Source organism: Pteropus medius, unplaced genomic scaffold (genome assembly GCF_902729225.1).
Source record: "Pteropus medius unplaced genomic scaffold, Ma_sr-lr_union100, whole genome shotgun sequence".
Lineage (NCBI taxonomy): Eukaryota > Metazoa > Chordata > Mammalia > Chiroptera > Pteropodidae > Pteropus > Pteropus medius.
In genome coordinates, this window is record NW_024354875.1 from 23219552 (window position 1) to 23246279 (window position 26728).

The window sequence follows — 26728 nt, forward strand, 5'->3', positions numbered from 1 at the left end:
AAAAAGGAAGAAGAAAGGATAGAAGGGAGGGAGCGAAAGAGGGAAGGAAAAGAGAAGGAAGGGAGAGCAAAGATAGGAGAGAGAGGGAGAGAGGTTCACTTTCAGTTGATGTTGGATAAATTATTTTAGTTATGAAGGTCCTGCACCTAAATTGCAACGTTAATGGCACTCACCTTTTGACAGCCAGATTTAGTGTCCGAAATGACATGGCCTGCTTTTTTACAAATGTAAAAAAGTGTTTCTTCACAATTTTTAACTTTCCAGTGTCCTTCCTAAAGGGAAAATTATTACAAGATAAATGAGGGTCATCCAAGGCCTCCACAGTCCCCTAAAAGCCTATGTGCCAGAGATACCACCTAAATTTGAGTTGTGTGGTCTGATTTGTATTAAAACAAAAAATTCTTTAGAAAGGAAGATGAAATTTTAATCTGTTAGCAGTTGTACTTCACACTTAGAAGTGGTTGAAGAGGGGAAGCAGCATCTCTCTAGGTCGGCAGATTGGCATCATCCCAGTAGTTGGTCCTCAGAACAGCAGCATCAACATCAGCTGAAAACTTGTTAGAATGTGAATTCTCACATCCCACCTGACTTACTGAATGAGACACCGATCATGGGGCCCAGTCATCTGTGTTTCAATAACCCCTCTAGGTGGTTCTCGTGCACACTGAAGATTGAGAACCATTGTTCCAACCCATCTTTTAAAAGAAAAAATGAGAGCAGTTTAATATAAAGCCCGCTGAGCCTCGTACTAAATCCTAGCTCCAATTTTTACTGACTACAGGACCTTATGCAAACTATTAAACCATATCTGTAAGAGCAGCCCTGCAGTCCCCCTACCCCCATGGAGTCTTCAGTTATAGGATAATGTCAGGCACACCATTGATGCTTAATAACTATTAGATGAATGAATGAATGAATGGTTTCCTAGGTTCTCACATTCAAATTTGGGCTTAAACTCTGCTTAGGTAACTTGCTTATTTTGATAATTATATTCATATTAAGTTCTACTTCATGGGAATAAACATTACTTTTTATACATCTATTTTCTAAGGAGCTGAAAAGGGGGCTACAAAATATTACAGTTACAGGAGCATTGTCCTGACATACTCAATAATATTAATACCCATCCTTACTCTCTTAAATAGTTTCTGTCCAAATATTGGCTCCTGTTCTATGAACATGCTAAGTGAAATACTCATGCCTGTGAAATAAAACAGGAGCATGTCAGTAGGAAATGAAGGTCATCTTAATTATATCAAAACTCACGAACCAACGAAGCATCAAATATTGTAGAATAAATTTTGGTGGCTTTCAGCAGAGTTAGACCCAAGGCAAACATTGAGAGAGGTCACTGTTCCTCCTCAAATGTGACTCCGAGATACTGCCTTAGCACTATAATTGTAACTGTACATGTCAGTGATAGCCTTAAAAGATAAAACAATAGAACGTACTGTAATAGTAAGTGCTTAGAAATTTTCCATGTTTGTTTGGCAAAAGAACTTCGTCAAGCTACTTAAGGAACATGAATAAACTGCTTCTTGGAGGAATTTGATATGGTATCCTCATTGTCTGAAAGAGCGAGGATGCCCACCAAATTTCAATAACCTCCTAAAATTCAGATAGTGAGTTCAGCAGCTACCTGATCAAAGAGAGTTAATCTATTAGGGATAGTGTAGGAATAAGTGTGATGCAAAGGCCACTGGGACCATTACATTCATGTGAGGAAAAGAGCAAGGTTTTCCACTGATCTACAGTTTTCAAAGAGGTTGCACATATGGTTGAAATCCTTTCACGTTAATAAGATAATGGAGCCTAAAAATCACCACTCTCCCAGCACCTCATCTTCACCATGGACAAGGTCACCACCAACCACCAAAAAGGTGGTTGCTCAAGCTAAAAACCTTCCTCTCTCTCAGCCCCACATCTCATTTAGCAGTAATTCCTCTCTTCCAGAGGATCCTTGAATGTGTCTGCTTGTCTCCACATTCACTACCCTCCCTAATCCAGCCACTGGAGTAGCCTCCAAACCGGTTTCTCTGCTTCCATTTTATCCCTCTCCAGTTACTTTAAAGTAGCCAGTTACTTTAAAACTGTAAATCAGATTATGCCCTCTGTTTGCCTGAAGCTTTAGCGATTCCTATACAGGACCCAAAGCCTCACAGTTTTTGCATTCCTCCTGCCCTATCTCCTGCCACCCCTTCACCTTTTTCATCTTCGCACTACACTGGTCTTCCTTTTGATTAACAAACACGTCAAGCCTTGGCCTGTATTTGGTCTTTTGCACTAGCTGTCTCTGCTTGGAATCTTCTTCTCCCTGCTCTTCAAGAGGTTTTTCTTTTTCTTTTTAAAAATCTTTTCCTTAAGTCCCAGCTTAAATGTCACCTCTTCGTTGTCCTATCTGAAGCAGCAGTCCCAACCCAAGTTTCTCAGCATCATGTCAGCTATTTCCTCAGAGCTATCATGACAACTATTATTATCCTAGTGTGTGTGTGTTTTTTTTTTCCTCCCTGTGGATACCTGCTTACTGCCTAGCACAGAAGTCCCATGAGGAGCAGGACTGTGTCTGTCTTGGTCTCTGCCACAGCACAAGTCCCTGGTATAGGAGGCCTTCAATACAAGTCCAGCAAAATGAGCAATGAACAAATGAATCAACTTACAGACTGCTCTGCTGAGACACATAGCTGGCTTCTATTTGGAAAAATGTGGGGCTCAAGTGTGTGCCAATTAGTAAAGGTGACTGAGGAGCCATTAGACCATTCAAAGGAAACTGGCGTTTTATTGCTGCTTAAACCAATCCATGTTTCTGATGTATTTTCTGTAAGAGATAGATATAAATTACTTACAGGAATCCTATTATATGCAAAGGAGAAAAGGCACTGGGGTTATTATCAAAATATACCACTTTGCAAGCGATTTCTTCTTTATTTCTTCAGGTGATGAAATCTGTTTAAGTCTCAGTATAAAATACCTGCTTAACCTTTACTCCTATACTGTACTATCCAATCTTCTTGATATAGGCCTTATAGGTGAGGCAGAGTGTGAGCTAAATCCAGTGCAAGAACAAAACTTAAAAGCAAGTCAGAGTGCTGAGACTCTAGTTTCTGCTACTGTACGAAAAGTAGATCTGAAAAATCTGGTTTTGTTTTTGCCTAGAGAAAGGAAAAATAGGGATTTGTTGGTTTAGGAAATGGGCACATATGCACAAAGAAACTTTTAATGATAGCCGAGATTTATGATGTATTTTTTCTTCCCTTCCCTTCCCTTCCCTTCCCTTCCCCTTCTCCTTCCCTCCCTCCCCCTCCCTCCCTCCCTCCCTCCTCCCTCCCTCCCTCCCTCCCTCCTCCTTCCTTCCTTCCTTTTCACCATGGGAAAAAGGAGCAGAAACTTTTAGAAGCATTGAAATGGGGGCAGTGAGGTTGCTGACAGCCCAGGTAGAGTGAAAAGACCCTACATGGCTGAGAGAGATGTCCAAGTGCTCCTACTGAGACAGAGGCAGCCACAGCCGTAAGACTCTTTAATCTCAAATGCAAAGGGTAAAGAAGAAAACGACAGAGATAGATTTTTGTTTTCATTCTAAACTAAAACTTAACATTGAGAAGGTCATCAGAGCAGAGCCTGGAGATTTTTTTTTTTTTTTTAATTAACAAATTTATTCTAAGTCAGCAACTTCAATGTTTTTTAGCAGAATTCTATGTTAAACACTGTATGACATAGGTAGAGGTCAGCCTGCTGTGATGGACTAAAGCTGGGTGGAGGCCTAGGAACTTGAAACTCCTGAACGTGGCACAAAGCTTGAAAACCGCCGCACCAAAATAAATGATCCATTTTCACTGGCTAAAGTTATTTAAATCCAATTATTTGTCTAAGCAATTCTCTTTATTGTTTTGATTACATGACCACAGTACACTACTGCAATCTAGTGGCCATGATGTCAAATTACAGGTTCAGTTGTTTTTTATTAGAAGTTTCAGAAAATTACCTTTGCCCCTTAAAGAAAAAAAAAAAACATCTAATATATAAGGCATGTGTGAGATATTACAAAGTTTTTGATCATATATTTTGTAAAAATCCAATGAATTTGCATTTCTGATAATATTTAGAAACTTCAGATATATGTGCCAGAAAGAATCACTTTTAAAGAGCTTAATTTCTTTTCAACTTCACTAATAAAGATAGTTACTACATTATATCTCATACCTATGTAATCAAAGGCTTTTGGTACTCACCATCTCCGAGCAGGTTTACAAGAAACTCCACCTCTGCTAAAGAAGCTATGTCTATTAATGCACTGTCATCCAACTGGCAAGAATGCAAAGCCTCATTCCAGGTCTTTTCCTCTTTCTGAAGTTTATAGCAATTACGATTGTGGGGATTCCAGCCAGGCTCACAGTGGGTAGCATAATATTTCCAAGCACTTTTTTCTTTTTAAAGAAACAACAACGACAACACAATGTCATTTTCCACATTTTAAAAACATTACTTATTACCCTGAGTATATATTGTCATCAGTATATGATTACTTTAAAAATTTAAAAAACAGAAAACGCATGAAACAATAATATATAAATCATAGAATTCTAGATCTTCAGAGTTGGGAAGGATCCAATCTGTAATCTAGAGCTAGATCTAGATCTAGGATCTAATGGATCGCAACATTTCATTTTCCAGATGAAATGTCTAAGTTATAAAGAGTTAATAAAAATGTTAAAAGTCATATAGCCAGAGCTGAGAGTTAGGGCTCGATATAAAATTTACCAGTTAGAGTTGTTGGTTTTTAAAATCTTTTCACACCGAAAAAGGAATATTGTGGAAAACAATTTAAATGATATTCCAAGGATTTTATGCACACAGTATGTGGGTGGGGGTAGATATTTATTCTCAACTGAAAAAGAGTCTGAAATTTTGGCCACTTCCTCTAGAGCAGAGATGATAAATGGCCTTCATTGTGAAGGTCAGCCTGAGTGCCTGTGATATCCGTCTGGGTTCATAGAGACTCTGAGTGATACTTAAGGAAAATAGTGTCATGGTGCTTTGACACTGGAAGGAAAGGCAGTGTGCACACCAAGTTTTGGCTTTCCTCTTCCAGGAGCTTGCCCTCAACCTGGTGGTGATAGCAGTTTTACTTTATTTTATTAACCACAACTGAGTGCCTCCCTTAAGCACTAATTTAGTTAGATACAATTCTATTGCTACTTGGAAAACAAGACATTCTTTTAAAATTGCTTCTAGGACTGTAACAGCAATTAGAATCACAGTCAAAGAATGTTAGAACATTTAGATATCATCTATCCCAGTAATTTCAACCTAAAAAAAATGAACCCCTTTTACAAATGAAACCTTAAACTTCCTTTTAAAGGTAAGATGAGATAAAACAGGATTTTTATCTGATTAAAGCAAGAGTGGGGTCAAGCAAGGAAACTGGGGATCCTAGAAACACAATTTGAAGGCAGTGGACTAGGTGAACTTGAAGCAACAACAAATAATCCAAACAAACTTAGCTTAACTACCTTCATTTCTGGTCTCTGACTTCAATTAGTAGATCAGGGGAGCAAATGAAACAGAAGAAAAGAAGGGTGGCAGGAGGGAGTGCAGGAAGGCATAAGAAAGAACAAAAACGAAGAAGGAAGAACCGGGGAAAGGAAATGAAAGGGAGGGAAAGAGCAGTGACAGAAGCAGCGATCTCAGCACATTCTTGAAATAATGAAAAAAATCTCTACATAAAAAAGTCACAATGCTTCTCCTCCCCCCTTGCCCCAATATTGTGTAATACCCATAGGCTTAGCTACTTAAAAGAAAATGATGAAAGATAAAGCCTAATTGAAAGGAATAATATTTTTAAATGATAATTCAGTTTATTATTTCAAATCTAAGTTGTTTCTAATTATGTTGCTAAAGAGTCTTTTAACAATGGTTGAGTTTTTATCTTTACTTTCTGAGTTAAGACATTACTTCCCAGAGAATAAAAAGAGGTAATAGACCTTAAAAAAACAAAAATAATTGGGTTTCCAGGTACTAGATTGTAATTAGGTAGTATTTCTGTCTTAGTTACACCTAAAAGTTTTCTGTGATTTTGAGAAGGACAATTTGTTACTAATAAAAGATATAGAGTGTGATAGGAAATCAATGAAGTGAAAAATTTTATAAAACTATTTTCTAATTTACATTTAATCGTAAATAAAACTCAAAACTAGAACAGCAAAGGAAGCAAATCTTTTTTTTTCAAATGCAGAATGACTAAGAATGTAAATTTTTTAAAAAGAGAAGGAGAAAATGTTTTCTATGCTTAAGTTAGTTTGCTTTAGTTTTTAGTAAAATCTTAAATGCATTTGTTAAATTTATGGTGCTTTTGGAATAACAGATAGTATCTAGTTACACATTTTTATTCATATAAAAACTAGCTTTGACTAAGTTTAAATTATGAATTAGGAGCAAAAAAGTAGAGGGATTTGAATACATTGACAGGACAGTAAGCAACTCATGAAAACAACTTAAAACAAAAACACTTACCAGCTACTTCATGATCAGTGTGGTTTAAGTATTTTCTGCATATATAAGGCAAGGCTGTCTCACAGTCCCGACTCCTCCAGGCATTTGGCATAAATGGATTAAATGTGCCACAGTGATATTCAACAAATGGCTCAAAATTTATTTCTGAAAATAGAGTGCGTGTATGTGTGTTTAATTTTAGAAGCAAAAGCAGTTAGTTTGGTATATATTGAAATGTAGTTTTAGCATCAAGGAGATAACCCTTCTCTTTGGCATATATGGTAAATCCGATAAGCTCTTATATCTATGATTTTGCAGTTGAAGTCTAGGCATGACACTGAAATGATTGTCCAAAGATAGCAACAGCTGATTTTATTTAAAAGTACAGAAATATTTTGCTATTTGTGGCTATTTGTAAAACAGCTGACTGGAATCTTGGCTCTGACCTAAATCTTCCTGCAACATTGGCTAAATGCATAGTTTACCTTCTTGACCTCCATTTTCTTGTCTGGAAAAGCCTTACAGGAACTAAGTCAGGCTTAAAAACTTTTATAAACCACTTTCAAAACTAATATGCCTTATTTATGTGGGTAATATTGCTGCTTCAGGCCGCAGGATGATGCCACCCATTGAAGGTCAATAAAATACTGCAGGTACCTGGATTCCAGTTCAGGTAGTTGAGTGGTGTTCCATCAGACCACTGCCAGCCAGCATTTTCATCCAGCTGATTCAGCCCCATCCACATTTCCACTGCTTCACGGTTCAAGTGCTCTGAAATGAAGAGAAATATAGAGTTTCAGAAAAAAGAAAATCAATGTTATTCTACTTTCTTGTTTTCTTTTTCCTGGAGCATCATACATTAACTCCAGTCAATGACAGAAGAGGGTTTAAGTGCTACTAAACCTCATCCTGGTGCTTCAGAGAGAAAAAAGTCAGCCTCTCACCATCCTGAGAAACATAACTGTGAAGTGCTTAATCTAAGCATCCAGAACGGCCGGCCGCCTCTCAAGGGTCGTCAATCCATCCACCCAGGAGTGCACGGTTATGCATTTGAGACCATCTGATCTCTGTGAACTTGAGTGCTTAAGGATTTTAGAGGGTGAAGGAGGAAGCGTCCTGGGCCACTCTCAGAAAGTCTTTTTCTCTTGCCATGTGTGCCTTGCGACCTCAGCTTGGACACTCAGGAATCCAGCTAAGGAGTCTGGACCCAAGGGGACCAGAGGACCCAGAAGGATCCATAGCAGGTTGAGACATAAAGGCCATGCATCATGCAAATGCTGCTTCATCTTGGGGTTGGGAAAAGGTTTTCTGTCAGGCTGGCTTCCCAGCCTTTACTCCTAACCACCACGCTACAGCTCCTCACATTTTAATTCAACACCATTTTGGTTATAATTGTTATGTATAAACACGTGCATTGGCATGCTCATGCAGGAAAAATATGGTTATCGAAATTTTGGGATTAGGGGAAGTATTTTCTTTGGGTTTTTTCTTTTTTGCGCACCTAAATTTAAAAAATAAAATTATTCAAAAACAAACGCGTGCTACTTGTACAACAAAATTTGGAAAAAAAGTGTCAGAAACTTTTAGTGAAAGTGACTAATTTCATGACACTTCAAATGTTGCCATTTCGTTTCATTTATTTATTTAGGTGACATTGCTTAGTAACAATAAATAAATTTTAGGTATACAAAATTATAATTTAATATCTGTATATTTTATTGCATGTTCACCACCAAAAATCTAGTTTCCATTCATCACCATATATTTGACCCTTTTTACCCATTTAAGCTTTTAATCTATAAAGGAGAGCATTATTCTCTTACAGTTCATCTGCTTTAGAATCCATTTTATTCTGAGCCACATGCAGTGGCCCTACCTGAGACTGAGACCCTGACAGATAAGAGTTATAAATAGGGTGACTATATCTGCCTGGAAAACTCATGGTTTATGCTGGTAGTTCCAGAATAATTATGAATCACAGCTGCTCAAAGAAGTCAGTTTGGATAATCCATGGTATGGTCACCCAGATTATAAAGGACAGTGTATTCACACAATAAGGCTGTAGCATCCTTTGTGATTGGATATATCAATACAATAGTGGGAAACAGGAGGAATCTAACCCATTTAAGGAAAGAGAAAAATGTGCTTTATAATTTTGAGACCCCAGAAATCACTAAACAGAAATAGCATAACATTCATGGCCCCTTTCTTTCCAAATTTCTGTAGCATTAACACGAATTCTCTTCTTTATGTGGAGTTGATTAGTCCTTTCAGTGGCATCATTTAATTAAATCATATAACATGTATCCTGATGACAGAGTGCAGAATAAAAGATGGATTGACAAGATGGAGAAATTTTCACATTTCACATGGGGTAAGTACAGAGTGATATTTTCAAATACTCTACTTAAATATGTAAATATTAATTATTCTTATCTTAGAGTTATTTTTAATATTATATATGCAATTGTTTTAACAATACACATAAAAAGTCATTATGTAATTCATAATCTGTGTTTAAAGGTACCAAAACAGTTTATTTTGCTTTACAACTAAATCGGTTAATAATTCCATAATAACAAACTCAAACCTAAATTCCTCCAGATATTTCTTGTCATTTGTGACAGCTTAGAATATTCCTTACATCATAGTTAATGTCCACCAGTGATTAACAAGAAATGGTAGACTATTTTCATCATTGAAAAAAACCTTGATCAAAATAGGCTTCACTCTTTATGAATAGACTTCTGTTTTCCTAAATAATCCTCAAAGTCCAATTATAGAATCATGACGTTTCAATCAAAGTCTCTGACATATCTTATTTTTTTAATTATTCAAGTTTGATGAATAAATCCAAACCTTCTTATTAGAAATCCTGGCAGTCAAGATAGATAACAACTGTAATTCATAAATACTATGCAAAATTTTTCATAAAAATCATTACTGGCTAACAATGATTTTAGAAATGGGCATTTTCTGTAATATGACTTACTCAAATCAGTTTCAGTAACAATTTCCTACTTTTGCATGTCTGTGGGGAAGGAGGCAGGCATGCACTGTTCATACATCTGTTGAAATCTTAAGGAAGATACTAATGACTTTCAAAAGTCTTTAAATGTGCTTCTTCTCTCATCCAGTGAATCTACTACAAGCTTACAGAAAAATAGCTGGCGATCTATGTACAAAGGTATGTACAGGGATGGTTTGCAATAGCAATGAATAAGTAAATAAATAGAAACAAAAAAAAATTGTACCTATGTCTATCTAATAGTAGTAGATTAGATAAATATATTACTGCTAACCTATAATACTATGTAACCATTAAAATTATGATGTAGATCTATGTTTATAAACATAGACAGATGTTCATTATATGAAGATAAATGAAATAAACGTATTGCCAAACTGCATGCATAGTTGTTAAATGTTTAACACACAATTTAATGTTTGTTGTGTGTACCAGACAGGCACTTTTCTAAGACTTCACTTGTGTTATAACATGTAATCCACACTACCAAGAAGTAGGCATTATTATTATTTCCATTTGATAGAAGAAGGAAGTTGAGGCACAGCAAGGTCAAGTCACTTGCCTGGGTAGCCTTGCTCAAAAGTGGTAGAAATGAGATTCAAACTCAGGCAGGTGGCTCTCTGGTCCCTGCTGCTAACCGCTGTGCAACAGCTGCCTCCTATTTTAATTCAGTACCATTTTTCATAGATACTATGTATATATCCATGTTTTGCAGAAAAATATGGTTATCTCTAGATTGTAGAACTGTGGGAGACTTTTATTTTTCTTTCTGTAACACCTGAAATTTAAAAATTATTTGAGAAAAAACATGCACTGCATGTGTAATGAAATTAGAGAAAATAGTGTCAGAAACTTTTAATGAAAGTGACTAATTTTGTCACTTTTGAGACTTTCAAGTGTTTCAAAAAAATTTTTAAAAGCTCTGTGTGCGCATATAAAAACACATTTAATATTTAAATGAGAGTTAATAGGAGAGTTTAGGTGATAGGTGAAACATAAGACCCAACTCATTAATACAACTCTTTTGGCATCTTATATTATTCTCTTATACTGTTAGTTACTGTGTGTGTGCTTTTGCTTTTCCAAGTAAATTTTAAATTCTGTGGCATCTACCTAGTACATACCTGCACACAGTAAGTAATAGGTAAGATTTTAATTAATGAATGGCTTGATTATTTACTAATAGAAACTGAATGGCTAAAATCTCTCACAGAGCAAGAACTTGTACTTAAGTTTCAAAGTATCCCAGAGCCCATTGCTAGAACTGCTAACTCTCTTGGGTCCCTTGCTGGGGCCTCAACTTCTCTTCTCCAAGGGGGAAAACAATAAGGAAGACGTGACTGGGTGCCAAATGGAATGGCCTGGGGTTCAGGTCAAAATTCGGGGTGTGAGTTTGGACCATATTAACAAAAGAAGAAGATTTTCTAAGGAACATTTTTTTTTTCAGAATATATCATTGCATACATGGATGTAATTATTAACAATGATCATTTTAATTGTATCAATATCAATGGTCACCTACTTACTTCTTATGAAATTTTCTTCAGTATCATCTGCAATACTTAGTAAAGAGCCTCCTTGCATCTGGCATGAAGAATGTGCCTCGCTCCAGGAGAGTGATGAAAGCAAGTTGAATTGGTAGCAAATGTGTGAATTGAGATCTTTCTCCCAGACAGCATCACAACCCACCTCCGCTGATGCTGCAAAGTCCATCAAAACATTAATTATACTCTTATTTTATCTATACAGCAATATATTTCTAAGAGAAATTTGAATGAGATGAATCCAACTTGCAACTTCTAAAATTTTAATGCCTTATCGATTCTTGATTAGGTCTTTGTGACGAAATCTGCATTGTTATCCTATTGGCACTTTATGGTTATACTCTTTCAAGATTTAAAGGAAATTCTAGAAATTATAGATAAAGAAGCTGTTATCCTTTCCAGGAAAATAATAGAACCATTTTAAGGAGAAGAAAATAGAAGAGAAGTACTTTTTGAAATAATATCTGAATTCTTCAAAAAGCTGTCATTTAGAACTTTTTACTGAAAGCTCTGTGCATTTGATTATTTGTTTAAGATAGACACATATGTTGTTTCAAAAGACTTCCCCCTCTAAATAACAAAATGGTAGAGGAAATAAGGAATATAGTTGAAATGTGAGTCTATAATGAACACAGTTTTGAAATAAACATTGAGAATAGGAACATTGATAATTTAGTTTAAGAAAAAATTCTTTCAGCCAAAAGGAAGAAAAGCAAAATCCACTTATAAGACATTGGCCAAGACATTGTATAGCATGTTTAACAGTAAATTTAATAAAATATAAAATGTGAATCTGAAATCTGAAGTTTATTGAGACTGAGACCTAGTTTGGGGTGTTTTTGCTAAAATTTTAAATCAAAACTCAAGGCAAACTAAGCAGCTACAATAATTACCTAAAATCAAATTCAGCCAAAGAATTTCAGAATGTAGAAAATGTAAATCATGCTACAACGCGAGTGTAGCTGAACAGGCAATTTGCTAAAATCTCGAACAGTCTTTCCCAAAGTGTGATCTACAGAATATACAACTCCAATTACTCCCCAGGAAAAATCTGGGACAGAGTGCCTGTGTAGCCTCCTCTGGTAAATTTATAATATACATTAGGATCTTAGTGGCTCTGAGAAGTTCTGTAGTAAAGAAACAGCTTACTTTTAATTCAGTATACTTCAAACTTATTTGACAATTAATTCTTTTTTTCTTTTCCAACAATAGTTAGACTGTTCCCTTGTGAATGTGGAAAGTTTGTTTTGATGTCTAGATGCAACATGCTTTCCCCAGAACTGACTTAGTTAACCAGACGTTATTAAAACACATATAAATCTAAGGTTGTCTGTAGAGTTTCCTGACTGATACATATATTTATAGAAGGATACAAGAATAAAGGAGGACGGAAAACAAGGCCATCAGCAAGTAAAATTGAAGAAAAGGAAGATGTGACAGCTGATGTGACAGCTGAGGCCATAAGGGAGGAGCAGGGGGAACTTTTACAGTTAAAGCGTGCATAGAATTGTTTAGCCTGCTTGTAAAGAAATGCAGATTCCATTCGTTCAGTCTCAGAGATTCTGAATCATGAAGCCTGGGATTCAGGAACCTGCATAAAACACATTCCTGATTTTTAGACAGATGGTCCATGAAATAAACACTGGAAACACTGGCTTGAAAGAAAAAATTCAAAGCACTTCCCAGGAGAGCAGGTTTGAGTAGACTTCGGAACTGGAAGAAGAGATCTGGGAATAGGACTGAGGCAGAAATACCTGACCCTCATCTCCTGCTGTGGGGAAAGATTCAACGATAAATCCTAATTACAAGCACCCAGCCATATCATAATAAGAAAAGGTCTGGAGGACACTTCAATTGATCTCATTCCCATTTTTGCCAAGAGTCTGTCCTGTCTTTTTAACAGGACATAGATTGAGCTATGTAGACACAGCCTTTTGCGGTAACCTGCCTGAATTCTGTACCTTAAACAGTTAACTGAGAGATTTGCCGGTGATCTTCTCTGTGCTGAAAATTACATAGTCTAGTTTTATTAGATTTCCCTTGTTTCAGATTATCTGTGCCAATTCTTCAGATTAATTAAAAAGGAAACTTTCAGTCATATATTTGCAACAGGGATGCATATTCTCCTAATAAGTAAGTTCATTTGTCACTGAAATCTGTTTTTAACTGAAAATGTAAGAATTTGTACTTCTGTGCAAGCAGACACTAGTCTCTCTCTGCGTCTCTAGGTGGGCTGCATGTCACTCCATGGATCTTATTGGAAGGGTCTTATTAATGGAACGAAAACACCACCCTGGGCCAGGTGCTGTGATGTGCTGCCTGGTCTCCCTTCAGGCCCGAAGGCTTTATTTCCCCTGCTGCCAACACAAACCTCTCAATGTTCAGCCTTCTTCAAGGATTGCCTTAGTTGAAGAGTCTCTTTGCCCAATGTCACTCTCCCTTCTCAAGGGCAGCTGGCAAACCATGACTGGTTAGTGCAGGGCTATAAACCCCTCCTCTTATCCCAACTGGGGGCAAATCCAGCTTGAAAACACCTTATAGAGTCAGTCGGGCCTGCATCACAATCCTGATCCTGCTCTCTTTTCTTCTTTTCCACATGTATTGATCCTGAGAGCACTCCCCAAGAAACCTCCCACAGGTTAATCTCTGTCTTAGACACTGCTCCCTGGGAACCCATTTGGCATCGACTTCCATCTTGGCCTGAGGCCTTCACATTTATTTTAGTTCTCTTGCTTCTTTGCATATAATCTCTCTTTCCAAGCCACTGAAAATGTGAGATCAAAGGCTGGTGTCTCACACACATTTAATTATCTTGAAAATTTAAAATCTAAGGTCTAGCATCATATTGTTATATTTCTCTGCATCTTTTATTGTCTTCATATGATCTCTTCTGTTGCTAAACTATGAACTAACTGTGTTACATGTATCTTTGAATCTCCTATTATTTGATGAACGATTACTATTAAGTATGTTGGCTGTGTTTTTTTCTAATAGATTCTCCTTGTCCATTAAAATTCCCTTCTATTCCTAGAGGGCTTTCTTTTTTTTTTTTTTTGAGTTTTTGTTTTTTTGACAAAGAGTGTGAAATTTTGTCAAATGTTTTCTGTATCTATAGATGATCATGTGGTTTTTGTCCTTTACCTATCGATATGGCTATTACATTAATTGATTTCAGATTTTAAATCAATCTTGCATTCTTAAGATAAATTTCACTTGGTCATGATGTACAATTCTTTTCATATGTTGTTGAGTTCTGTCAGTGTTTTGTTGAGGGTTTTTGCATGTACATTCATATGAAAAATTGTTCTGTAGTTTTCTTTTCTTTTGATATCTTTGTCTGGTTTGGTATCAGGATAATTGTGGCCTCAAAAAATAGTTGGGAAGTGTTTCCTCCTTTCCTACTTTTCCATTTACTCATTAATTCACTTAGAGGATATCTTGTTAAGGCCATCAATGACTTCCATACTGCCAAATCCAGCAGTTTCAGACCTTGTCAAATCAGGCCCTTTAGAAGCATCTAGCAAGTTGAGCTCCCTTCTTCTCCTTGCCGATATCCCCTGTCTTCCTGCCTTCACATGCCTGGCCACCCTTCTACCCCTATAGCCACCCCTTCTCAGTCTCCTTTGCTGGTTCATTTTTATATACTCAAACTAAATGTTGAGGTCTGAAGACTTGGCCTTGAGTCCCTTTCCTTTTTATTTTATACACTCTCTAGATTACCTAACCCATTCCCATAAATCTCTCTTGTATAACTCTCAGATATATAGAGACCTTTATGTCTGACTGCTTAGTCCACAACTCCACATGCTCGACTCGCATATAAACATGTCCCAATTTGAATACTTGATTTTTCTCTCAAATCTGTTTCTCCATTAACTTAGCTATGCAGAAACCTGGAGTCTTAATTAACATCGCACTTTCTCCCTTATCCTCAAAGTCTGTACTTACCAGTGAGAATTTCAACTCCTGGTTTAAAGACCTAGATATAATTTTTTAGGTCTGACCATAAGCAATCATGAAAGCTTTACCTGGAAGATTTCAAGGGAGAAAGCTGCCCTCCCACACCAGACTTCATACATAGCCAGGTTCAAGGGAAATTAGATCATTCCAGAGGTTAATATCCTAAAAAATATCTCAAACTAACTAATCATGACTCTCCAACTGTGAAAGACATGCATCCAAGAGGGCTCTAGATGGCCCAGAATTGACTTGAAACAAACCCAGAGAGATTCCTATATGCCATCCTTGTTCCTGAAGATCGACAGTGACAGATATTTTATTGCATTCTTCACTGCTAGTATGTTCATACGTGTTTATTAATGCTAAATTTAAATTTTGATCACTTGCAATCAACTTTCTAAAAAAGACAGCAGCATCATTTTATATTGTGATACTAAAAAAAAAAAAACTTCCATGTAAGAAAGATGAGATACAATAATATAAATCTTTACTTTATTCCACTCACTCTTCTATGTCTTATCCACTTGTTGACCTCATGGAAAGAGCTATCAGCTTGCTCAAATTTCAGTCTCTGACACATCATTTTGAGTTATGTTGGTCACCAGGAACCAAAAGTAACAAGAAAGAAAGAAAACTGGCACTGTAATTTAGCACTGTACAAATAAACAGGCTCTCTGCTGGTTGTGAGCAGGAGAATTGGAATCTGGCAGGCTGTCAAGCAGAGGAAGCTTCTGAGCCGTAGGAAGCTGAACAAATAGATAGTCTGGGGAGTGAGAAGCCCTGAGCACCACTAAACCCAACCTTCCACCTGGGAAACCATAATTGGCTAAAGTTACAAAGGATGGTGACAGCGTTCTCTGCAAAGACTCAAGGAGAATATTTTCTTTGAAAAAAGGTCCATAGTATTAGGGTCACGGAAAACATATGTTAATTTTATTAGTATTGGTCTATTTATTTTTAATAATGATATATATTATAGATGAAAATGGAAAGAGGAAATAATGCAGACAATATGACATCTAATTCAAGGATCCAAGGAGGGTGGGATTACATGAACATACAGCTACATACATACATTCAGATAGAGAAAGTTGATGATCTGACAGTATTTTCAATAAAGAAATACTTTCATGCTGGTTGGTGAATAGCTGCTGTTCTGGGCTCCTTGAGTGCTCTTTGTTACCCTAGTTTTTCCCGCACCTCTCCGTACACCTCACCAGCAGTGGGACCCCTGGGCTCCTAACACCCACATTAAAGTCTCCACTTGAATTGGTCTGTAGCCCATATCATATTGGCTGTTAAATGTCTTACTTGCGCCGCTGAATATAGATAGATGTATGTTGCATAGCATTACCTCTACATTATGAATTGTTTGATAAAGACTTATATGCAGCAGGATCACCTGAGCCACTTGTCAAAAATGCAGATGCTTGGGTCTCAAACACTGGACCCACTGAGTTTCTGGGAGGGAGCTAGGATATGTGTTTTTAATTTTCTCCAGGTGATTCTAGAGCATCATATCAAATATAGTCTGCATTTTCTGGCATAAAGTATGTCTGTTTGTCCTGTATTCCTCTAGATGCCCAGTTCTTTGAAGGGAGGGTCTTAAGACCTAACGCTCTTGGTATTCACCACTATGCCTAGCTTAGTGATACGGACAAACAATAAAAAGGAAGTTTCATTAATTCAGAAGTGCATGCTGAAAGGATTAGTTAGGTTTGATGATGATAGGATGATGATGACAGCGATGGCTAATCCTGGTGAGTGCTTATCGTCTGCCAGATACTATACGTGCCTTTGATGCATCATCTAATTGAATCATTTCAAAAGCCTCATAGGTATAGTTATTATCTCTATTTTATGGTGAGACTCAAGATGTCATCATTGGGAGGAAAGAGTTCAGTCTTGGTCTGTCTAGTTTCAAAGTCTATACACTTTCTTATTCACTAAGCCATACTGGCTTTAGATTAGAAAGCTAGTCTACAAGTAATCTTTAAATCCGATTTTTTGGAGTTGATCTCTTCAAATTGCTTTTGTTTCTAATTTCTTTGTTGTATTTTGTTATATATGTAGAGGGGAGGTAGGCATGGAAGATGAGGAGATTGTAAAGGCTATTCTCTCTGACTCTCAGGAACCAAGGTAAAGGAAGTTAAATATAGAAGATACATGTAAATATGCCCCAATACTTAGGAACCATTGGAAACCTTTTGGTTAAATAAAAATAAAGTAAAATAATAAAGTACTAACTGAAAAAAAGTTAGATCATTATAGCTGTTACTGGATCTTGAAAATCAAGTTAAGAAGAGGAAAAACGTTTGAGGTTATACCTAGAAATCAAGTACTAAGGAAAGAGAATGAAGATGAGAACTCATTGTCGAGAAATAATTAGGGAAACTGCCATTTTAGAAAGATCATCAGCTGATGCCTGGACTTGACAATGGTAGGACAAGCAGTCTGGACATGGAGAAATTAAGGCAGCTCATAAGAGAAAGTGGATTGAAAGGGTAACTGAGCTTTGTACTCATTCAGGTTTGTTTTGAAGTATTTTGCCTGGAAGCTGAGATTAATGAGATCACAGAGTATTATAATTTGATTCCAGTTAAAGCATCCTTATACACTGAGCTTAATGAAGAATAGCTAATTAACATCTTTTGAATGTAAGAGTAAAAAAAAAGACTATACATCAGGATTGTCTTTTCAAGGCAAAAACAAATCCCAAATCAAATCTGGATAAATAAAATCAGAATGCTTATTCAGTCTTCAATATATCAATCCTGGTGCTTTACTTTAGATACAGATAACTTTCCAATCATCTTTGATTCATTCAGGATATATGATGAAGAGAAGATTTCATTCTTACTGGGATCTGGGCAAAATCCCCACTTCTCATCTCTTTCATATCGGCTTGTCGTGGCACACCACAGTAAGCTGTCGTCCCGCCCTTCCTGGGTACATTCATGATGCCACTGGTGGTTGAACTGGAAGGGAAACATACAAGGTGTTCCACGTGCATTCCCTTTGAGTGTATACAAATCTAAGAGAAGAAAAAGACAAAGTCAAATACATATTATGTCAGCGTGATCTTTGGAAACTGTCATATAGTCAATGCATATTTTTAGTTACTGAAAACCTACCATGAGCAAGGCCCCTGTAGAACCTCCCTGTAAAAGTGCAAGACTGAGTGCTGGGTTCAGAGAACATGCTCATAAATGGTGTGTTTATATATTTATCTACTTGTTTATTCACAATGGTGCACTGCTACAGTAGCACACATATTTGTGAAAGGATAGAAAGGAAAATTTAATGGAGATTTTACTTGAAAATATTTTCCAGTCCCTAAATACATCCGTTTTCAGCATCTAAACCTCAAGAGCTTCATAAACCTTTATTAATTTATTAATCTAACAAATATATATTGAGCATTTAAAGTGCCACTGGGGACATAATAGTGAATAAACCACAAAAGTTCCCTTTCGTACGGAGCTTTGGTTCTATTGGGTAGAGACAAAAAGAAAGCAAATACTCAAGTAAACATAGAATTTCATGTAGTGATAAGTACCACGATGAAAAACAAAATAGAGTAAGAAAACAGAATGACTCTGTGTGTGTGTGTGTGTGTGTGTGTGTGAGAGAGAGAGAGAGAAGGGGTCAAGAGCCACTATTTTGGCTTGGGTGCTTAGCGAAGGCCTCTCTGAATGAGAACTGGTAAAACGAGGGTACAAGTATTTGGAAAAGAGTTATTCTGGCAGAAAGAACAGCAAATTCAAAGAACACATGACAAGAGCGAGTGTGGGATGCCTGTGGAAGAGCGCGGAGGCGTGATGGGAGGTGGGGTCAAGGAAGTACTGGAGTGTTCGCTTCCAGAAGCTGGCTCTGCCATGTTATGAACTTTGGCCTTTACTATGAGGGTAGTGGAAAGTCGCTAGTGGTGGTTTTGAATGAGAAAGTCACATGATCATATTTCCATTTTTAAAGATTCTCTGGGGTGCAGTGTGGCAAACAGAACCCCCGAGAGAGGGGGCAATGTGCGATGACTAGCTGGGAGGCCTCTATAGTCAACTAGAGAGACAATAGTGTTGAGGTGGCCTGCTGGCTGCTTTCTCCGAGTATTTCAATAATTCGTTATCCTTGGCCTTAAGCAGGAAACAACAACAAACTTTTCATGACTCAACTGGGGCTTTCCATGATGAGGGGGATCAGGGCCACCCTCAATTAAGTCTATAGGTCCTGGAGGGAAAGGGCTGGCTGTGAAGATTCCCACCCCTTTCCCACAGTTGGCGGGTGCTGGACCGAGCTCACATGGCATCACCAGCCCTAGAGGTTAAGGCAGTTTAGAAACTACCGGTATTTCAGGGCACATCCTGTCGTTTCAACCACTGCCTTCTGTTCAGTCTTCCCCTGTATGCATTGCGAGTGTGGATATATAGCTAAAATCTTAACATAGAGCAAAATGTCCTTAGAAGTGTAGATTATTCAGAGAGCTGGTTTGTAGCACTTCATCGTAGTGGGTCCCAAAAATAGCTTGCTCTTAGCTTTGTCTCTTTTTACTAGTGTCTTTTAGGTACAGGAGAAAGCCCTGCCTTGGGTCTTAGGAGTTCCTTTCTCTGCTTCCTAGGACTAGTATAAAGTTCTTAGAAAGATATGCTCTTAAGCCATAATTCTACAGAGCACCATGAGGGCAGAAACTACATCTGTCTTGTTGACCTTTGTAAAGCAAATGCCTGCACTGTGCCTGAGACACAGTCAGCCCTCAATAAATGTGTGATAGATGATGAATGGATGGATGAATAAAGGAAGAGCACTACAAAACAAAACCCCAGAAACAAGTTTAGAGCGTCAGGATTTAACTATGCTGCTTTCTTTCTTCTATTGTTTTTATTTTTTCCTGTTTAAAAATGCCAACTATTACAGAACTATGCAACATGAAAGTCTTCCTCCCCCAACCCATGCTTTTCAATTCTCTAGCACAGACCCAATAACCCCTGACAACAGTCTGTCTTTAAACGCCTTGTAACATGACCATCACGTGAATGCCAGCCAGGCATTGGAGGCACTAAGGTGCTCTGCAGGCACACTCCATCTATGAGACTGAGTTTCTACCGTAAGAGAAATGGTGGCAGGAGAGGTTCCTATATTTGCCCTGCCAAATCTTTAACTTCAAAGATCTTTTCCTTCCTCCTCTATTTTCTCTCTCCCTCTTGTCTTCCTGTTCTTTTTTCTTTTTTCCATTGATTCCCAAAGTAAAATGTTTTTTCCTCTAATACCTTTAACTTCTGCTTCAGAATTTATGAAGTCCATTCCAAGACTCCAAGACTCTTTTTACAATAAGCAAGTAAGCAACTAAAATGTATTTAGCAGAAGTCCCCTGAGGTTCCAGGGGCTGTGTGCCTCTTTTATATATTTAACAAATTTTTACTCATGGGCAAACTTTCTAATGTATCATTTCATGAGTACTTCGGTTTAAATTATTTTTTACCTTTGTGTAGATATTCACAGATGCCTCCACTGCCTGACACGTAGGAAATCCACTTATGAAGATATTTCCGTGAGGCCACCAGCGTGTTGTGCTTCACCTGTACCATGTACTGGAGCGGGCCGGTGATCACCTTCCTGTTACAGTGCCACCTCAAGGAAACGTGGGTGGAATCGCATTCATATATGCTTAATGGCTGCTCTGGATCAGATAAATTCAGACCCAGGCAACCGCTGCCTCCTATGTTAAAGAGGTGACGGTTTGAAACCCATTTCCACAGCATGTACTTATTTGGTGGTTTGCAGTTCTCCAGTGTTAGTACAGTTTTGCCTGCTTGAATGCATTTCTTGAAGCTCTCACTTTGGATAATGAATATTCCTTTATCTGAAACAGCAAAATAGAAGATACGGTATGCAACTTTCTTATAGAATTAACTAGCGTCATGAGGATGCCAGTGTACGTGTCTAAGTTGTGATGTCACAACTAGCAGCCATTTCAAACATATCTGGAGTTGATGGGCAAAGTCCGTCAGAAAGACTTTGTTTGCTCAAAACAGAGGAGTTTCTTGGGAAGCACAGATGGGCTTATTGGAGCTAATGGGAGACCTCTGATCTGAGACCTCCATGGCCCTTCAGTAACAAGGGATACCTGTCAGTCTACTCAAGAATGGTACTGAAAGAGAAGGCACACACCACAACGAGATAGAGAGCAGGCATCAGTAATAATACTCAGGGCTGGAGGGGAGGGCCATTGGGTGTCCAAAGGTATGGCGACACTTTGATTTTCTTCAGACAAGTGCCTAAATGTTAGGAACATAGCAGCTGAATCAAGAGCCACTAAAATGAAAATTTCTAATCAAATTCCTGTAGAAAACTCAAAGGATAGATGTGAAGTTCTGCTTTGTGTCTTGCTACAAGATACCGTGCTGGTGAGAGAAGATATTTCTCCACATTCGTTTTCTGTGCTGGGTCCAACAGGAGTAGAAAGGTGGGGACATTTGGTATGGGAATGGCCTCTTGCAAGTGCAGTCTTGTTGGGTAGACTGGGCAGCAGCAGATAGGAACCCAGAACACTAGCTGAGGCCACACACCTAGATATGCGAGAGGTGTAGAAGCAACATGAGGGCAGCAAGCACACAGGCCACATGGAGACATGGAGAAAGTAGATGTTTTGTGATATACCCTCGAGCCTCCAAGCCCCTGCAGACAGAAGAAGGGACTTGGGTGAGTTTCCCAGGAAAAAGCTCCCAGGGTCCAGCCGGAGAGTATGTGTTAGCTATCTGCCTGCTACCTAACTTTACCTCAAGTTGCTGGCCTGGAAGGCACCTGCTATAAAATAATTATGAATTTGTTCTCCCGCAGTATTTTTTTTCTTTTGAGTTGATTTTTGTATATGATGTAAGGTAAAGGTCCAATTTCATTTCTTTGTATGTGGATATCTAGTTTCCCAGCATCTTTTGTTGAAGAGACTATTGTTTCCCCATTGTGTATTCTTGGCATCCTTATTGAAGATCGGGTGACTATAAACTCATGGATTTATTTCTGGGTGCACACGTATTTATGATCGTTAAATGTTCCTGGTGAATTGACCCTTTTATCATTATATAATGTCTTTATTTATCTTTTGTGATAATTTTTGATTTAATGTCAATTTTATCTAAGTATAGACATTCCTGCTCTCTTTCGGTTTTCATTTGCATGAAATATCCTTGCATTCCTTCACTTTCAGCATATGTGTTCTTACATCTAAAGTGAGTCTTTAGACAGTATATAGTTGGATCTTCTTTTTTTTATTCATCCGGCCACTATTTTTTGACTGGAATTTAATTCACTTACATTTAAAGTAATTACTGATAGGGAAGGACTTGCTATTACCATTTTGTTCATTGTTTACTGTCTGTCTCTGTAGTTATTTTGGCCTCTTTTTTCTCTCTTGCCATCTTTCTTTGTGTTTTATTGAGTTTTTAAATATTGGTATGCTTTAATATCTTTCTATTTTTCTTTTGTGTATCATCTATAGGTACTTTCTTTGTGGTTACCATAAAGCTTAGACATAAAACATAGTTTTAGGAGTCTATTTTAAGTGAATAACAACTTCAATCATACACAAAAAAAAATCTACACTTTTACTTCTTTGTGTTATTGATGTTACAAATTACATCTTTATATATTGCGTACCCAGTAATAGGTTTTTTGAAGGAAGAATTCATGTCTAACATCTTTAGTCCAAGCACTTTAGTATAAGAGTATAGTGAGCATATCATAGATGTTCAGTAAATGCTGACATTGATGAAACATGCCTGCAACTGCTGCTTAGGCCTCTGGTTGCTGAGGTTACTCAGCTCAGCTCGTCTGGTCAGGTCCAAAAGCTTTTTTGTTTTCATGTTAGCTAGGGTCTCCTCTTATATTTTACTTCCTGTCCAATCTTCAAATACCGGAAGGGACATTATCAAGTTCCCTTAAAATGGCTGTGGTTTAGGGCAAGTCGTGTTGTGCATCAGGGGCATAGCAGGAACAGGCAGAGGCCTTCTAGAGATTTGAAACAGTGCAGAATGAGACTCCTCACATACTGGTGCATGGGAACCAATCTTCGTTTTGGTGAAAGTTCTTTTGGTTTTTGCAAAGTTATCGAGGCCAAGAACTGATTTATAGTAACCAAAATCATTTAAGACACTCTTAAAAAAAAAAAAGATGCTCATGTATAAGTGAAAGCTATATTTCATTTAATAATTGATATCTTACTTATAATCATATATTTGAGGAGTTGAATTAGTTGTCAGAAAATTGTTTTGATCAGCATACATCAGAGCAAAAGAGAAGGGAGTATGTGTTGGGTGTCGGGGAGGGAGTTGAAAATGAATGGTTTTAGGGAGATTTCATTTAGATCAGGAAATTTGTTTTCTTAATGAAGGCTATGTCTGTATGGTTATTAGTAATAGTCATTCAAGATCAAATCTTCCTCTCGCCGATGTGACATGGACTCTGATAATTAGCCTTTACAACTCTCCTTTTCACCTTTTCATGCCTTGGTAGACTGTTAACCTTCACTTTTGTTGTAATATACTAATTACTTTCTAGGTAGCCCAGAGTTCCGTTAAGTTTTTACTAAAGGATAATTATTCTATTGTAATTGTTCTGTACATATATTCAAATACATCTAGCTCTGCAAGTTACTGGATGGACTTCAGCACTCAGGGCCTCAGTTTATATACTTAAGATAGGTGAGTAGACTACTTGGCTACAGGTTAAGAGCTCTGGAATCAGGCACATCTGCCACAGACTAGTCTTGTAACTTTAGGCAAATTTCTTGATTTCTGTGAGCTTCACCTTTCCTCTGTGAACTGGAAATATGTATGACACTGACCTCACAGGGATGTTTAGAATATTCCATTAAACAAGCAATGCAAAGCACACCACACATTACTTTGGTATAAGAAGACCTCAGTGAATGCTAGTTGTTGTCGTTATTATAATTATCCCTCTGGCTTCCTGATTCTTTGTTTATAGATCCAGCTGCAGATTTGGTTGAACACCTGTAGAGTGCTAATTTGAGCATCCCCCAAAGACTTCTCTTGTTTCATTATTAACATGAAAGCTCATTTTTACTTAAGCTTCTGCAGCATACAGTGGGTAGAGACTTTTTAGTTTTAAACAATCCTTAAATACCACGCTTTCAACTTTTATGAAGAAAAAATACTCTTCAAAAGCAAGATAACAAAATTTTTGTCTTGTTTGTTCAAATATATGTGCAACTATGAATTAAGAGTCTTCACCTGTTCATCTTTTACACTATCTACCTGTAAAGTCCATACTGCAGCTCTTTTATAGGAAAGAGAGATACATGATGCTGACAAGCAGCATATACATGGTCTGTGAGTAAGTGGACATGGAAATTATACATCACTAAAATTTTGGGTGAATAATGTTTTTAAATATTCAAATTATGAAGTATTAAAAGAAAAAGAGTGGTAGAATCAGAATGTCTGTAGTCACACCAGTGGCCATAAAAGTACCTTTCCAAAGCAGAAGATATTAGACAAGCTTAATCCCATGTTGCTCAATTTTAGGCTGTTATTACATTTCCATGCCCAGCTGCCTTCAAAATATAGCTTTGGAAAAGTTCTTCAGAATGTTTCATAAACAAGTAGCTCTGGCTTACCAATAACAATAAACCTGTCATCTCCAAAAGAATACTATGTCATGCTAAGCTAAAAAATGACCCAAGCTCACTTTCCCATTAAGCTATAATAGAATCGTATCCTAGCACCATTAATCTCCATAAATTCACTGAAGAGAAAACAATTGTTTTCAAATGAACTATGAGGAGACCCAATAAAGGTATCAATATTATGATTATTATTGTATGCATATATGGGTTCTCTGTAACAAAATGTAATGCCGAAATAAGCCACCAATCCTTAGTGTCTATAGTGAGATTTCAAAAAGGATGAAAATCAAATGTGGGAGGAATCAAGATTGATTATATATGTCAAGGACATCAGTTATGCTTGAACACTGATTAAGTGATTAATGAAGTACTGCCAGAACTACTAAATCTCTTTGCAGTAAAATGTTATTATGTTTTCCTTCATAATTATAAGTTTAGGAGGAAGAAAAAGATTGATTTATTAGAAGTAACTTATAAACTAATTTTCTTCTTTTTTTAAAAAGAAAAAAAATCCATGAAAGACAGTGGTTCTGCTTTTTTACTTCTCAGTTCCTTTTAGAATATCATTTTGGACTCACCCTTGGCTCCACAGGATAACATGCAATTTTCTAAAAAAATGAGAGGAGAATGCTTCCTTGATCAAGTGTTGAACTTAAGTTTAAGGCAGTCCTTTCATGACTGCATGTTGAATGTTCATTCATTCATTCATTCACTCATTCACTGGGTGCTGGTTATATGGTAGGCACTTGTAGGGTGCTAGAGTGAGAGAGAGAGAGAAATGATTTACCTAAATATCTGTTCCTTGAAACTGTATCTATTTGTTCTAGAATCACGAGAATTCTTTTAATTAATAAAAAGAATGGAGTCTTGTCATTTCCAAAGAAATCGTTATTGCACTTAAAAGAAAATCTTAAAAACAAGTGAAAAAAAAAACAACAAATAAACAAAATTTAAAACACTTAACTGGATCCTCAGCTGATGGCATAAGTGAGAAGGACATGACTCCTCAGTGTCATTGGGCCTTTCTGGGTGGCGGGTGTGTGGACACATGTACTTGCCCATTTTCTGGGGACAGCACAACAGCACTGGAAGAAATACGAACATGGCAGACAAGGCTAACTTTACCCATAAATGCAGATCATGAACTTCAGAGCTGGGTGGGACTATAAAGCTCATTTTATTGAACTCTTTTACATTTTTTTCCCAAATCCACTTTGTCTTATAAATTTTATACTTGATGAAGACCATATAGGTCTAGGTCTAGTTTTACTTACATACATTCATTTATAATCTAGAGAAAAGAAAATTAACTGTGTAATTGTTGCAATTTAAAGCAGGAGATTTGAAATTTCAAACTAAGAGTTATTGAGTGCCTAATATTCCATATGTTAAGAATCCTACAGATAGAAAGATATATATGTCATGGTGTTTGCTCCCTGGCAGTACAACATGAAATATGCAGAAAAAACTATAACTTAACTCCAAAAGATATCTTGATATATAAGCACAATGAGGTAGAAGCAAGGGGTAGAAGGGGTCAGTTTGACCTAGAAGATCAAAGAAATCTCTCTCTTTCTCTCTCTCTCTGTCTCCCTGCTACACACACACACACACACACACACACACACACACACACACACACAAATACACACACTTTCATTTAACAAACGTTTATTAGGGACCTAATATTTGTCACACTTGGAAGTACATTGGTTAATAAAACTAGCATGGATGTCTGTCTTTATTACAGAGAGAGGGTTCAAGATAGTGGAGAAGATCTATAAATGGAGAGGTGAGGAGTCAGGCAAAGGGACATTCTGGACAGAGTAAATGTCACCAAAGCTCAGAGGTGATAAAAATAATAAGCTCTAGGGCGATGAGAACCTAGCTATATAAAAAACATTAGTGGTCATAGAATATGAAGTTGTATGGTTTCGGGTCATTTTATAAAGAACTTGAATTTTATTCAGAAATTTGTATATTATCTTCAGATGAAAGGGAGCTTTTGGAACAAGAGAAGGCATGACTGAAGCTGTGGTGCGAAAGACGAATCATTCAACAAAAACACTT

At 37.2% G+C, this 26728-nt stretch overlaps 1 protein-coding gene across 4 annotated transcripts in view; it reads right to left on the reverse strand.

Moving 5' to 3' along the window:
• PLA2R1 (phospholipase A2 receptor 1) overlaps nt 1-26728 on the reverse strand; it is a 93085-nt gene that overhangs the window by 57075 nt on the left and 9282 nt on the right. For 2 of the 4 annotated variants that reach the window (XM_039855984.1, XM_039855982.1), the window contains exons 2-9: nt 20495-20875; nt 17879-18052; nt 11041-11214; nt 7144-7257; nt 6508-6651; nt 4227-4421; nt 2658-2815; nt 174-272 (exon numbers count right to left, since the gene is read on the reverse strand). In XM_039855984.1, coding sequence (XP_039711918.1) covers nt 174-272; nt 2658-2815; nt 4227-4421; nt 6508-6651; nt 7144-7257; nt 11041-11214; nt 17879-18052; nt 20495-20875 — 1439 coding nt within the window. Of the gene's footprint in view, nt 1-173; nt 273-2657; nt 2816-4226; nt 4422-6507; nt 6652-7143; nt 7258-11040; nt 11215-17878; nt 18053-20494; nt 20876-25236; nt 25483-25621; nt 25744-26728 lie in introns of those variants that run through there. The other 2 variants (XM_039855983.1, XM_039855985.1) reach the window with 2 other exon arrangements.